At 41.4% G+C, this 15,657-nt stretch overlaps 1 protein-coding gene across 1 annotated transcript in view; it reads right to left on the reverse strand.

Moving 5' to 3' along the window:
• ift140 (intraflagellar transport 140 homolog (Chlamydomonas)) overlaps nt 1–15,657 on the reverse strand; it is a 147,070-nt gene that overhangs the window by 95,560 nt on the left and 35,853 nt on the right. Inside the window, exons 14-16 of the mRNA XM_060840226.1 lie at nt 5,493–5,610; nt 2,243–2,379; nt 1,311–1,473 (exon numbers count right to left, since the gene is read on the reverse strand). Of these exons, the coding sequence (XP_060696209.1) occupies nt 1,311–1,473; nt 2,243–2,379; nt 5,493–5,610 (418 nt within the window). The remainder of the gene's footprint in view (nt 1–1,310; nt 1,474–2,242; nt 2,380–5,492; nt 5,611–15,657) is intronic.

The raw sequence follows: 15,657 nt of genomic DNA on the forward strand, positions 1-15,657 counted from the left end.
AAGCTAATCCCAAAATCATGCTCTTTTCCAATCAGAATTTCATGGAATTGAGAGAATAGAAATGGTCTACTCAGTGCAATTGGTTTGTACTGATGTTTAAGCACCATTCAAGACACTTCCCAATTTAGTTAGTTATTCTCACCTCTCTCTCAAATTACCCTCTACCCTTCTTCCTCGTGTAAACATTAAGCCTCCCTTTATTTGCAATAAGGTCAAGGGTTCTGATCGCAGGGGTCAGACATAGCTGAGATCAATACAATAGAGTCATAAATTAAACAAAAGTAAAAATGCCCTGACACTCAGTGAGAGGCACCCACTATTCAGAGTGAGGAAGCCTCCTGTTGTATTGAACAGCAGCATCCTTATCGAATTACATAGAAATACAGAGGCAAGTATGGGAATGTTAACAAGTTATTGTTGTTTATCAAGCTGTTATTGCAGAGGAGTTTTAGCTTAGAATTACCAAGGCCTGAATTTTCATGATCCAACTATGTTTGGTGCAAACTGGAGTGGCCTGAGGGGGGGGTTGCTGGTGGTGGTGTTTAAAAGTGACGGGCGAAAAACCTATTCCTGATATCCTTCTTGAATCCTCCAATTTTCATTGGCACAGGATAAGAATCTGGGCTCATACTCCCAACCTGATAATGTCCAATTCTAGAATAGGCATTTTCTATACCCTTTCAATTTTTCTATCTTCTCCATGACTCGACTCACCGATCTCAGAGGAGTGATAAACCATAGTCTGGATTTGGGATTATTTTGAAAGGTTTGTTCAAAAGGTCTTACTCATGTCCCTCCACCATTTATCTCCAATTATCCCAGATCCCCAAGTCAACTTGCCCAAAGCTCATAAAAGAATACAGATTCTCGTAAAGGATTATATGAATGATCTTGTTAACACGGATGCAGAAAAGATTGACTGTTCTTTGATGTTAGTAAGCTAGTGTCGCCTGATCTCTTTTGTGAATGCCTCAAAATGTTTGTTTCTCTCCCACAAGATAAACGGATGCCAAGTGTTTACAGCTTCTTATTGATATTTTGATGGTTGGTCCAATTGACACTCTTACAGGTTGTAACAACAGCAGTTTCTTTTCAAAACATTATTAATGAGTGACGTTTAACCATTTCACATTTATCATTGTTACTATAAGGTTCAGTTTTTCTGTATTAGGTGAACAGGTGTCACAAGTTAGCATGAGAAGTCAGGAAATTTCCAGACTTGAGCTACCTGACTCAAAATTTAACATCCAGCCACAAGGCTCTTTCTTTCCTCTCAAATCTGCAATTTTTGCTTCAGACAAAATACCCACCTTGTACTCTGGGTAACTGGTCTCAGTATCTGCATGCAGTTTTAACTGCTTTGAAGTTGAAACAGCCAGAAGTGCTTCACAAACAAACAATTTAGGTTCATTCTGGTCCCAGAAATGGCTGATTGGATATCGTCCCAGCAGTTCACTCATCCGAGAATGCCCCCTGCATAGTTAAAATCACAGACTATGAAAAGCTGCAACAAGTCAGGTGTTTTCATCCATGTTAGGTTAGTTAGTGGACTTTCTCTTGTTGTATTTGATACATACAGTGAGGAAGGAGAAATGTTATTATGACCAAATCTGGCCTGTATGTGTTCTAATTATATAGTGCATAACTTATATCAAAAAATAGGTCCAGCTTCATCTGCCATGCCTTCTCCTCCCCAGCTAGTTATTGCTTATTTGACTATTATCTCTTTGTCCTAGACCTTTGTGGGCGGCACGGTGGCACAGTGGTTAGCACTGCTGCCTCACAGCGCCCGAGACCTGGGTTCAATTCCCGACTCAGGCGACTGACTGTGTGGAGTTTGCACGTTCTCCCCGTGTCTGCGTGGGTTTCCTCCGGGTGCTCCGGTTTCCTCCCACAGTCCAAAGATGTGCGGGTCAGGTGAATTGGCCATGCTAAATTGCCCGTAGTGTTAGGTTAGGGGTAAATGTAGGGGTATGGGTGGGTTGCGCTTTGGCGGGTCGGTGTGGACTTGTTGGGCCGAAGGGCCTGTTTCCACACTGTAAGTCTAATCTAGTCTAATCTAATCTTTCTCATCTAATCCACTACCTGTCCCTGTGCACATCAGTATTTGTTTCTATTTTTCACCCTTGGAGGTGCTTCAGTATGAAGAACACAATTAACATACAATCTTTGTGTAGCTTTAAACCACCACAAGCAACCTTAAGGGACCTCTCTCATTTAACAGCCACCCTAACTTACTCACTTTTCCGTGTCACTTTCTTCCATATGAGGGACAGAACAGATTTCACTGCTTGGTCGTCCAGTTTCAAAGTCAAAATAATTCAGAGTGTCCATCTCCACATCATAGAAGAACACCCTGGAATCTGGGGTGCCATTCACCTAAGGGAAAATACCATTTCATCAATGTCTCAGTAACAAGAAAAAGACTAAAATTCAAACTAAACAGCAATAAAACAGACCATGAATAAACCAAATACCAACTTTCCCCACACATTGCTTTGAAAACTGAAGATCAGTAGACAAACTAACCAGGTACCTGAGAATGGAACTTGCCATAAGGACACTAAATATAGAAAAATTGTGTAATTATATTAAAATGAATCTTGCTGTGCCAAACTGTGAAGACTGTCTTCCTGCATAATATCTTCGAGGAGAAAGTGAGGTCTGCAGATGCTGGAGATCAGAGCTGAAAATGTGTTGCTGGAAAAGCGCAGCAGGTCAGGCAGCATCCAAGGAACAGGAAGGGCTTATGCCCGAAACGTCGAGTCTCCTGTTCCTTGGATGCTGCCTGACATGCTGCGCTTTTCCAGCAACACATTTTCAGCTTCCTGCATAATATGGCCACTGAGTCTCAGATTCCCAGTTCACCTTGTTGCACATACAAGGTAGACAAAAGGAAACCAACCTAGTAAGTCACTCAAGAAACATGTGCTAGGATCTATACACAGACAGAACACAATGAACAGACAGATTGGTATTCTTCTTGTTGCTCAGCATAGTACCTTTGCCACAGGCAACAGTATCCATCCAGTCAGTGACTGGATGACTGCTCATGATGTATAAGAATGGCTGTGAGCATCACTTTTGTGCACCTTGCAGTCTCTTCTTATGGATAATAGGATCCTTCCCATGATTGAGTGCCTGGATCTGCTTATGTACAGAAATTGTGGTCCCATAAAGAATACTTCTCATTTATGCTTTCTCTGTCTGTCATTGCGATGTTGACTGAGAGATAAAACCAGAATGCCAGGATAGCTTCCCAGCTCTTGGGTTGTAAGCTTGCTTGCTGAGCTGGTAGATTTGTCCTCAGACAGTTCGTCACCATGCTGGGTAACATCCTCAGTGAGCCTCCGACGATGTCCTATCCCACTTGCCATTTATGTGTATTGGTCTGTTGTGGTGGGTGATACCACTTCCGGTTCTTTTTCTGAGAGGTTGGTAAATGGGATCCAAATCGATATGTTTGTTATTGGATTGTTATTGAATGCCAGGCCTCTCGGAATTCTTGTGCGTGTCTTTGTTTAGCCTGTCCCAGGACGTATGTATTGTCCCAGTTGAATTGCTGCCCCTCTTCGCCCGTGTGTATGGATACAAGTGATAGCTGGTTATGTCTTTTGGTGACGAGTTTGTGCTCATGTATCCTGGTGGCTAGTTTCCTGCCTCTCTGCCCAATGTGATGTTTGTTGTAGTCCTTGCAGGGTATTTTGACATTCGTTCTGCTGGTTATTGGCATGGGGCCTGCAGCACAGTTGATCAGTCAATCTAGTCTACTGCATTCGCTGCTGACAATGTGATCTCCTCTTCATTGGGGAAACAAAGTCTAGATTCAGTGCCACTTCACAGAACACCTACGTTCTGTTCACAAAAAAGACCTTGAGCTTCCAGTTGCCTGCTTTTCAACACACACATTGTTCCCTGGCCAACATCTCTGTCTTAGGCTTGTTGGAGTGTCCCAGTGAAGCTCAGCGCAAGCTGGACGAACAGCACCTCATTTTCCATTTGGAAACTCGAAGGCTTCTGGACTCGGAGTTATAGAATCATAAAGATATACAGCACAGAAACACACCCCTCAGTTCAACGTGCCCATGCTGACCAGATAACCGAAATAAATCTAGTCCCACTTGCCAGCATTTGGCCCATTTCCCTTCAATAGCAAGTTTAATAATTTTGAGGCTTGAGACATCTTCTCCCATTTCCTTTCCCCAACCCCCATACACCAAGTCTTGTTATCACATGGTCTGCTATTACACACGACCCATTGTTCACCATTAATAGTCCCCATCAGTAGCTATTTATTCTCCTAGGCTGATCATTATCCACTCCTTTGTCTGTCCACTACTCTTCTTTCTCTTTGGGCTCTATCTCTACCAATCATTTACTCCTTTCCCTCTCTCCTCTACCCAATTTTCTGCATTTAAAAAATCAACATTTCCTAGATAGCATCAGCTCTAAAGAAGGATCACTTGACCTGAATCGTTAATTCAGATTTCTCTTCACAGATGCTGCCAAAGCTGCTGAGATTTTCCAGCAATTTCTGATTCTGTTTCTGATTTCCAGCACTCACAGTTCTTTTGAGTGTTTTTCTCTATTTGTATACAAATTCAAAATTTGTAAATGCACAGTGAAAGTATAACCCTTTGATCCCAAAATACTTATAAATTGCAAACAAAAACAGCAGTTTTTCTTTAGTACACCAAATGCAACCTGGCACAGTATCTAAAAATATATCTTGTATTGTTAAAAACACCACTCATACAGTACTCAAATCAGAGTCCCTGTCTATAATATCTCAATAGGCTTACGCCACTTGTGACTTTAACTTATAGAGTGGTACTGCAGATAGCTTCTTCCTGGAATTAATTGTATACCTGAGCTTAAAAATACACAGCTTTAAGCAATCACTTCAGGATTTTATTCCAACATTTTTGCCCTGGGACTATCACTGATGCATCACTTCCAAGTAATCTATTTTTCACTATATCCTTCCCTTCTCAGGAGCACTGGTTTACATAAGTATCCTTATCAAACGACTTCAGAAGATTGCTTAAAACTCAAAGTAAAAGCTAAAAATAAAATCTCCCTCTAAACAATGGATTTTCTCCCAGGCTTAAAAAATACCTCTCAAACGTTCTCAACAGCAGCTTATTTATCCTATTTGGTTGTAAAACCCTACCAACATACAACAAAAAATCTTAATTCTAAAGTTAAGCTTCAAACATTGTTTTAAAGTAAATTACCATGGCTATAGAAATACTTACAAGTTAATTATTAACTTCAAATACACAGATAATTCATATATTACTAACGGAAAAAACAAAAACAACTCACAATAAATAAACAAAAACTCACATTCATATATAAATTACAATCTATAATCACACAATTGCGTAACAGAATTAAACCTTCTGACAGAGTTCCATTGTAGAAAAAGGTTTCGCTGTTACCATTGTTGGTCCAACTATGCGAGGAAGCAAGTTTTCAGCTGTACCTACCCTATTGATGAGAATGCTGACATTATTACCATTGGAGCTGCATTTCACAGATGTAATACTCCCAAGATTGGGGACATGCTCTGCCAGGTTTTTAGCATTACAGTGTGGCTTTGCTTCCCTAAAGAACAGAATGAACATCAGGTTAGGCAAGTATCAGAATACTGATTAAAAAAATCCTTCCCGCAAACACAGATAAGCCTGAAATATAGACAAAACAAGTAATATTTGTCGCCCCTGTAACTGAAAATCATCACTAGTCCATAATTGTGCATATAAAGGGAATAGCATGCTCATTAACCTCTATCCCTGTAATTAAATGAATATAGGAGATAGAAGTAATGCACTCTATTTGCCCCTTTGATTCTGCTTTGCCATTTAATAACATTAAGGCTAATCTGATTGTAATCTCAACTCCACTTTTCCACCTACCTCTAATTCCACTGCAATTCAGGAACAGAGTTCCAAGAAAGTTCCACCCTTGAACAGAAAATATTTCTCATTTTGGTCCTATTTTTAAACAGAGACCCCCTAGTTCTAGATTCTCCTACAGGTGTTAGCATCCTTTCTACATCTACCTGGTCAAAACCCTTCAGGATCTTATACGCTTCAATCAAATAACGCCTTCCTCTTCTGAACTCCAGCAGATGCAAGCCAAGTTTATCCAACCTCTTCTTAAAAGAAACTTACATGTTTCAGGTATTAGTCTCATAAACTGCTTCCAATGCATTTACATCCTTCCTTGAATAAGGAGACCAATGCTGTTCAAAGTATGCCAGATATGGTCTCATCAATGCCCCATCTATGGAAGCATATCTTCCCTACTTTTGTTACCACCTATATGTTCAATTCACATCACAATAAAAGATAACATTCAGTTAACTTTTCTAAATACTTCCAAATACCTGCAATTTGGCCTTTTCTCGAACAAAATCAGAAATTGCTGGAAAAACTCAGCAGGTCAGGCAGCAACTGTGGAGAGAAAGCAGAGTTAATGTTTCGGATCCAGTGACCCTTCTTCAGAATGTTCTGAAAGCCTGGCTTGCCCTCCTGTACTCTTCATTGAATCAAGGTTGAACCTTGTTTGATGGTAACTGTGGAGTGAGACATGCTGGACCATGAGGCTGTTTTGGGGCATAATTTGCCTAATGCTGATGTTCTGCAGCACAGGTGATCTTACTGAAAGACACAAAAGATTTTGTTGTTGAGTGTGGCAGGCTAGAGTTTGAATAGTGTAGATATTGAGTGAGTGTTTCCTTTGTGAAGGGAAGTGGAACTGCAGCACAAGGGCTCTCAGTCAAGAATGCAGAAGAGGAATAACGTCTCTCAGACGGTCATTAGTCTTTGGAATTCTCTTCTACAGATTCCAGTAGAGACTCAGTGGTTGATTATGTTTAAGGATAAATTAAATAGATTTTTGATTGACAGGGATTCAAGGGGCTATACGTGACATGACTAGACTCTGTGGAAGTAGCATTTTACATTCTAATATTAAGGCGGCACGGTGGCTCACTGGTTAGTACTGCTGCCGCACAGGAATCCAGGTTCTATTCCTGCCTCGGGCGACTGTCTGCATGGAGTTTGCACATTTGCCTTGTGTTGCGAGGGTTTCCTCCGGGCGCTCTGGTTTCCTCCCACAATCCAAAGTTGCGCAGGTTAGGTGAATTGGCCATGCTAAATTGCCCATAGTGTTCAGGGATGTGTAGGTTAAGTGCATTAGCAGGGGAAAATATAGAGGAATAGGGGAGGGGTGGGTTACTCTTCAGAAGATCGATGTGGACTTGTTGGGCTGAAGGGCCTGTTTCCACACCGTAGGGATTCTATTTTAACATCGGCAACAGAAATGGCTTGACTGTTTGTAAATCAGGGATTGATAACTAATCAACCAGTGATTAACAGAAACCTTCAAAAAAGTGGCTGAATTTAAATGTAAAGTATTGGGGTATGTTTACCCACCCCTATTTTCTAAATGCAACCTTTATGACCCGTGGAAGAATAAGGTAACTGTGTTGACTTGGTTTACTTTGTTACTGAAGAAGGCAAAAGGAACAGCTTTGGATAGATTACCAACTTTCATGCATAACATTTACCAAAAAGATGATTTAATAACTGCTTATGAGACAAGTTCAGATTTTGACAACTTCAGAAAGATTGAAGATTGTTTCATTGCAAAGCACATAATGGAATTCAGTAGATCATACACAAGAACTGGAGAAAATTAATCAGGATATTGCCCAAACTGTGTGTTGGATTTTAAGTTACTATACTGTGCCAAACAATCGAGTTTCAACAGTATTTGCAGATAAACAACATTACTAGAAACGTCCGAAGCACTCAGAAAACTTCTTGTAAAAAATACCTTTACAGAAACAGTGCAAATGAGGCAACTGATCACATACGAAGTCAACCTTTCATCCCAGGAATCAACCTAGTGAATCTCATTTGAACTACCTCCACTGCCAGTATATCCTTTCTTAAATATGGGGACATAAAATGTGCACAGTATTCCTCACTAACATTCTGTAAAGTTTTAATAAGACTTCACTATTTTCAAAACCCAACTCTTGAGCAATAAAGGTCAAAAGTCTATTCGCTTACTCAATTACTTGCTGCACCTGCATGGTAATCTTTTGTCTCTCATACGCAAGAACACTCAAATCCTTTTGTATTAATTCAAAGATAGAAGTTGGATATATGGGTTAAAGGGAAAGTTTCTATTGATCACAAGAAGTTTCAGGTCAGTGATGAATGCATTGGTGGCAGAATCTTTCCATTGTGCAGTATTAGATGGTGATGCCATCCACAGTCTGTGGATTAGACTGGATATTTTCTGAGTAATAAGGATTAGAATAAAGTTAAGAGTTTAGAGAGTTCCACCAGTTTTAGATTTGCAGCTGTTAACACACTAAAATCTTTAAAGAGGAGTCAGTCCACGCAAATGAGCTGGATTTACCAATTCTTTAATTTTATTGGTAAGGACGTAATATTTAGTGAAATATCCTTGATATTAAGTAGGCCATCAGTGACACAAGTGTTGATGAAACTGGATATGGAAAACAGCAAGGCTGCTGTCTTTGGAAAATTTTTGAAACTGCAATTTATACAAACAGGTCACTATTCCTTTAACGGAACGCAACCTTTCCACTGAAGAAATTACAGAAGTATAATTGACATCACGGGCCATAAAGTTAGAAGATGAATTGTGTTAAAATTTCATAGACAATTTGACCATACATCCTCAAAAAAAGTAAAACATTTTAGTAAAGCATGCAGGATGAAAGGCATGAAGAATACAATCTCTTACAAAAGATATACATGATTTGATGTGAGATTTGTAAGAAATATGGAAGGACACCATCACAAATTGTTTTCCCATAAACAAGGGATTTTAATGAGGTAGTGACTCTGGACCTAATGGCATGGGATAAAGAAAAAGTAAATTCCATTTTACATTTTATTAATCAGACAACCAGATTTTGACAGTAGACAATAATGCATAGTAAAGATAATATTTAGGTAAGATACGAAAAGTGGATAAACACTAGACTTGGATCACTGCAATAATAGAGGAAAGAACATGCAAATGATGAACTTAGAGATGGGTATATTGCACCTAAGAAAGCACATACAACATGCCTTAACAACTACTGCCCAATGACTTTGACCTCCATAATCATGAAGTGCCTCAAGAGGCTGGTCATGGCCCACGTCAATTCTAGCCTTCCAGCCTGCCTTGATCCTCTACAATTTGCCTACTGACATTATAGGTCTGCAATGGATGCCATTTCCCTAGCTTTGCATTCATCCCTGGAACATCTGGACAACAAGAACATCTCCATCAGATTCGTGCTCATTGACTACAGCTCCACCTTCAATACCATTACATGCTCCAGAGTGATCTCAAAACTCTGAGACCAAGGTCTTGGCTCCACTCTCTACAACTGAATCATGAGCTTTCTGGCCCACAGACCACAATCAGTGAAGACAGACAACTACACCTTCCCGACGATAATACTAAATGTAGGAGTCCCCCCCAAGGATGAATTCTCAGCCTCCTACTGTTCTCCCTGTACATTCATGATTGTCTGACCAAATTCCGAATGAATGCCATCTACACATTTGATAATATCACCACCATGGTAAGACAGATATCTAATAACGCCAAGTCAGAATACAGAAAGGAGACAGGAGGCTTGGTGAAGTGATGCAATGAGAACAACCTCTCTCTCGATGTCAGCAAAACTAAAGAACTGATCATTAAATTCGGAAAGATCCCCTTCTACATCAACGGTGCTGAGGTTGAGAGGGTCAAGATAGTCAAGTTCGTAGAAGTGACAATAACTGACAACCTGAGCTGGACTTCCCATGTAGGTGTGACAGTCAAGAAGGCACAATAACACCTCTTCTTTAGATGGCTCAGGAAATTTGGCATGCCCACAAGGTCCCTCACCAACTTTTACCAATGCATCAGTAAAAGCATACTGTCAGCCTGGTAAGGCAATTGCTCTGCCCAGGACTGTAAGAAACTGCGGAAGGTTGTGTGCACAGCTCAGACCATCACAGAAGCGAACTTTCCTTCCAAGGACTCCATTTACCTGGCCCTTTGCTGCAGAAAGTCTGCCAACATCATCAAAGACACATCATACTCTGGCAATGCTCTCCTACAACCTCTTCCATCAGGCAGAGCATAGAGAAGATTGAACACATGCTCCAGCAGATTCAAGAACAGATTCAAGAACAGGAGCATTTCCGAACTGACAGCCAGACTGCTGCGACCACTAGGACTCATAACAGCACACAAACCAACAGCCACTCTCAGACAACAAAACACCAGAACGAAGGACCCGATACCCAGCATGAGCAAAACCAACGTCGTGTACAAAATCCCATGCAAGGACTGCACAAAACACAACATAGGACAAACAGGAAGACAGCTAACAACCCGCATCCACAAACACCAACTAGCCACGAAACGACACGACCAGCTATCCTTAGTAGCCACACACACAGATGACAAACAACATGAATTCGACTGGGACAACACTACTATTATAGCGCAAGCCAAACAGAGAACAGCCAGGGAATTCCTAGAGGCATGGCACTCATCCACAGATTCTATCACCAAACACATCGACCTGGACCCAATATGCCGGCCACTGCAGCTGACAGCAACTGACAACCGGAAGCGGCAGAGACAAGCCACTATAAATGCCGAAGGAAACATGACAGAAGCGCTTCACAGGAGGCTTCCAAGCACTGAGGATGTCACCTAGAAAGAGGACGAAACGTTTGCAACAAAAACTCCCAGCTCGACGAACAGAACCACAACAACGAGCACCTGAGCTACATATCTTCTCCCAAACTTTGAACAGATTCCTCCCTGTCATTATTAGAGTGAATGGAATCTCTAAATTCAAATACTGCTGATCTTGCTCATGTTGACCTTGCCCAGTGCACACCATGTGTGATGTAACATGTATGCCTCTGTCTAGTTTTTCATCACCCATGATCTGTATGTCCTTGCTTATTATGATCTGCCTATACTGCTCGTAAACAAAGCTTTTTGCTGTACTTGTGTACATGTGACAATAAATCAATCAAATCAAAGAATGCAAATGTAAACATCTCATTATGGATATGGTAGTTGATGAGTGAAACTGTAAATTATTGGCTGCACTTGCATGGGCTGTTCATGCTAAAAATTTGCTGTAGATGGTAGCAATGTTCTCTCTCAGCTACATGCACCAAAGGTCTGAGCACGGTGATTAGCATGTCGATGCTGTTCACTGCACTGACTTCCCATCCCAGATGTTGCTGCCACACATAGACCTCAGAGGTCTGTGCAGAAGGAAAAATACATGAGCAAGAATGCTGGATGGTAGGAGGATGCAGTCCATCTTAAATAGTAGTATGGATCCTGAGGTTCTGTCAATAATAAGTAACCAGTTCCAAACTTGGAAAGGATCTACAAAGAGCTTATTTTTCAGAGCCTTTGAATGAACAACATGCACGTATAAAGATTTTAACTAAGTCTGAAATTTTGGATAGAATTTGATGAGCCTTGAGAGATAAATGTAAGGCAACTGGAAACCAATTTTAATTAGGGAGATATGGTTTATAATCAAAGGGAAGGACGTTAAAAATGAAGAGGCCCATAAAAAGTTTTGTCTAAGATCAGAAAAGAATAATTGTACAGCATGGGAACTAGATGCTCGGGTACATTCTTCATAGTTGCTGGGTTTCTGTAATTGCTATGATACCCCAGTCCCATGTTCCTAACCATGTCCTGAGTTCATCTGCCTCTTGCATTGAAATAAATGCAGTTTAACTTGTCAATCCTACCTTGCTCTCTGCTTTGTCCCTGCCTGCCCTGACTGTTTGACTCACTTCTTTTCTCAACTGTACCAGTCTCAGATTGACCTCTTTCCTCACTATCTCCCTGGGTCCCACCTCCCCACCTTACTAGTTTAAATCCTCCTGAGCAGCTCTCGCAAGCCAGTATATTCGTCCCCTTCCAAATCAGGTGCAATCCATACTTCTTGTACAGGTCCCTTCCACTTCAGAAGAGATTCCAATGATCCAAAAATGTGAATTCTTCTACCATTACACCAGCTCCTCAGCCATGCATTCATCTACTCTGTCCTCCTATTCCTACCCTCACTAGCTCGTAGCACTGGGAATAATCCAGATATTATTACCCTCGAGACCTCCTTTTTAAATTCCTGCCTAACTCTCTATATTCTCCCTTCAGGATCTCATCCTTTTCCCTTCCTGTGTTGTTGGTTCCCAAGTGTACAATGACCTCCTGCTGGGCTCTCTTCCCCTCGAGAACATTCTGTACCTTTTCTGAGACATCCTTGATCCTGGCACCAAGGAGGCAACATGCTGTTTGTTTGCTGTTGGCCACAGAAATGTCTCTTTGTGCCTCGGTCTAGAGAGCACAGCTATGAGGATGAGGATCAGACACTCACAATTGACGGCTTGACTGATGACAAATAGATTTTTTTAATCTCCATCCAAATAGATCATAATCTACAGTACTTAGATCATCACTCATAACTGTCTTCATTTAATTTCTTATTAACAGAGCCATCTCATCACCTTTTCCATTCCTCCTGTCTCTCTGAAAGGTCAAATGTCCCTGAATGTAAAATTCCCAGTTTTAATCTCCTTGTAACCATGTTTCGGTAGTGGATATGAGATCACATTCATTTACTTTTATCTGCACCATCAGTTTGTCGACAATATTCTGAATGCTTTGTGCAATAAGATACAAAACCTACAAGTTTGTTCTATTTTAAGTTTCCCTAAACTTTAATGGTTCCTTGGAGGGACGATGTTGCTCCTTGGACAAGGTTAGGTTATCCTTGGTGTTTTTTTTCAGAGGGGTCAAAAAGACACTGTCTGCGTTCATCTACTTGAAGAAGGTTTTAAGTTAAAATAATACTTGCACAATGAAAAGGGAGTGGCTAGTTCTCCCAGCTCAGCTTTTTGATGGTTTGTTTTGGGTTTTAGCAAGCATTCTAGCAATTCAGAGCTGCTGGTCAGTTGTTAGTTGGGAATCTAAAAGAAACAGCTGCATGGAAGAAGGTGCTCCATGCTGAATCTCTCTGCCATCTCTCTCTCTCTCTCTCCTGTAAGACCCTGGTGTGTGATTTTACCTTTTTTGCAAACTTGTTTATGGGGATTGTTGCAGGAATTTGGAACAGCATCATTAAGTTGGGATATTCTGTTGAGTCTTTGGATAAATTAGATTAGTTTAGATTAGATTCCTTACAGTGTGGAAACAGGTCCTTTGGCCCAACAAGTCCACACCGATCCTCCAAAGAGTAACCCACCCAAACCCATTTCCCTCTGACTAATGCACCGAACATGATGGGCAATTTAGCATGGCCAATTCACCTGACCTGCACATCTTTTGTTTTTGCGGGAGGAAACCCACACAGACACGGGGAGAATGTGCAAACTCCACACAGTCGCCCGAGACTGGAATTGAACCCGGGTCCCTGGCGCTTCGAGGCAACAGTGCTAACCACTGAGCCAAAGGGCCACTTCATTAAACTTCTGAGTTGGGGGGGGGGGGGGGGGGGGGGGGGGGGGAAGTGAAAGCGACAGGAAGTATGGAGTTAAATGGAAAGATAAGCAACAGGATAGCATATGTGCAAGCGGATCTAAACTCAAGGCAGACTGGGAATGCAGCAAAAAGGAAGGATAACTTCAGACATCTTAAGACTTCCAATATCTCTAATGATAAAGTTAGCATTAAGGCACTTTACCTGAATGCTCGTAGCATTCATAACAAAGCAGATGATAGTGAATAATTATGATGTGGTAGGCATCACAGAAACTTGGTTACAGGGACGTCACGACTGGCAGTTAAACCTCTAAGGAGTTTCAACTTATCGAAAAGACAGGGAGGTCGGCAGAGGGAGTGGGGTTGCCTTGTTACTTAAGAACAAAAATCTATGGTACTGAATGACATAGTGTCAGATGATGTGGAGTCTGTGTGAGTGGAATTGAGGAACCACAAAGGCAAAAAAACCATAACCGGAGTTGTGTACAGACTTCCTAACAGTGGTCAGGACCAGGGACGCAACATGTACAGGGAAATAGAGAAGGCATGTCAGAAAGGCAAGGTCACGGTGATCATGGGAGACTTCAACATGCAGGTGGACTGGGTAAATAATGTTGCCAGTGGATCCAAAGAAAGGGAATTCATGGAATGCTTACAGGATGGCTTTTTGGAACAGCTTGTCATGGAGCCCAAAAGGGAGCAGGCTATTCTGGACCTAGTGCTTTGCAATGAACCAGACTTTATAAAAGATTTTAAAGTAAGGGAACCCTTAGGAAGCAGCGATCATAATATGGTAGAGTTCAGTCTGCAGTTTGAAAGAGAGAAGGCAAAATCGGATGTAATGGTGTTACAGTTAAATAAAGGTAATTATGAGGGCATGAGAGAGGAACTGACAAAAATAGACTGGAAGCAGAACATAGCGGGGAAGACAGTAGAGCAAAAATGGCAGGGGTTTGTGGGTATAATTGAAAACACAGTACAGAGATTCATCCCCAAGAAAAGAAAGATTATCCGTGGAGGGATTAGACAGCCATGGCTGACAAAGGAAGTCAGGAAATGTATTAAAGAAAAAGAGAGATCCTATAAAATGGCCAAGAGCAGTGGGAAATCAGAAGATTGGGAAGGCTACAAAAACAAACAGAGGATAACAAAGAGAGTAATAAGAAAGGAGAGGATCAAATATGAAGGTAGGCTAGCCAGTAATATTAGAAATGATAGTAAGTTTCTTTCAATACATAAGAAATAAACGACAGGCAAAAGTAGACATTGGGCCACTTCAAACTGATGCTGGAAGCCTAGTGATGGGAGATAAGGAAATAGCAGGAGAACTTAACAAGTACTTTGTGTCAGTTTTCACAGTGGAAGACATGAGTAATATCCCAATAATTAAAGGGAATCAGGGGGCTGAGTTGAGTATGGTTGCCATTATAAAAGAGATAGTGCTAGAAAAGCTAAAAGGTCTTAAAATTGATAAATCTCCTGGTTCCGATGGGATACATCCTCCGAGTTCTGAGAGAGGTGGCTGAGGAAATAGCGGAGGCATTGGTTGAGATCTTTCAAGAGTCACTGGAGTCAGGGAAAGTCCCGGATGATTGGAGGATCGCTGTTGTAACCCCCTTGTTCGAGAAAGGATCAAGACAAAAGATGGAAAATTAGCCTAACCTCGGTTGTTGGTAAAATTCTAGAATCCATCATTAAGGATGAGGTTTCTAAATTCTTAGAAGAGCAGAGTCTGATTAGAACAAGTCAACATGGATTTAGTAAGGGGAGGTTGTGCCTGACAAACCTGTTGGAATTCTTTGAAGAGGTGACAAGTAGGTTATACCAGGGAAACCCAGTGGATGTGGTCTATCTAGACTTCCAAAAAGCCTTTGATAAGGTGCCACACGGAAGGCTGCTGAGCAAGGTGAGGGCCCATGGTGTTCCAGGTGAGCTACTGGGATGGATTGAGGATTGGCTGTCTGACAGAAGGCAGAGAGTTGGGATAAAAGGTTCCTTTTCGGAATGGCAGCCTATGACAAGCGGTGTCCCGCAGGGTTAAGTGTTGGGGCCACAGCTGTTCGCATTATACATTAATGATCTGGATGAAGGGAC

Source organism: Hemiscyllium ocellatum, chromosome 20 (assembly GCF_020745735.1).
Source record: "Hemiscyllium ocellatum isolate sHemOce1 chromosome 20, sHemOce1.pat.X.cur, whole genome shotgun sequence".
NCBI classification, from domain to species: Eukaryota; Metazoa; Chordata; class Chondrichthyes; order Orectolobiformes; family Hemiscylliidae; genus Hemiscyllium; species Hemiscyllium ocellatum.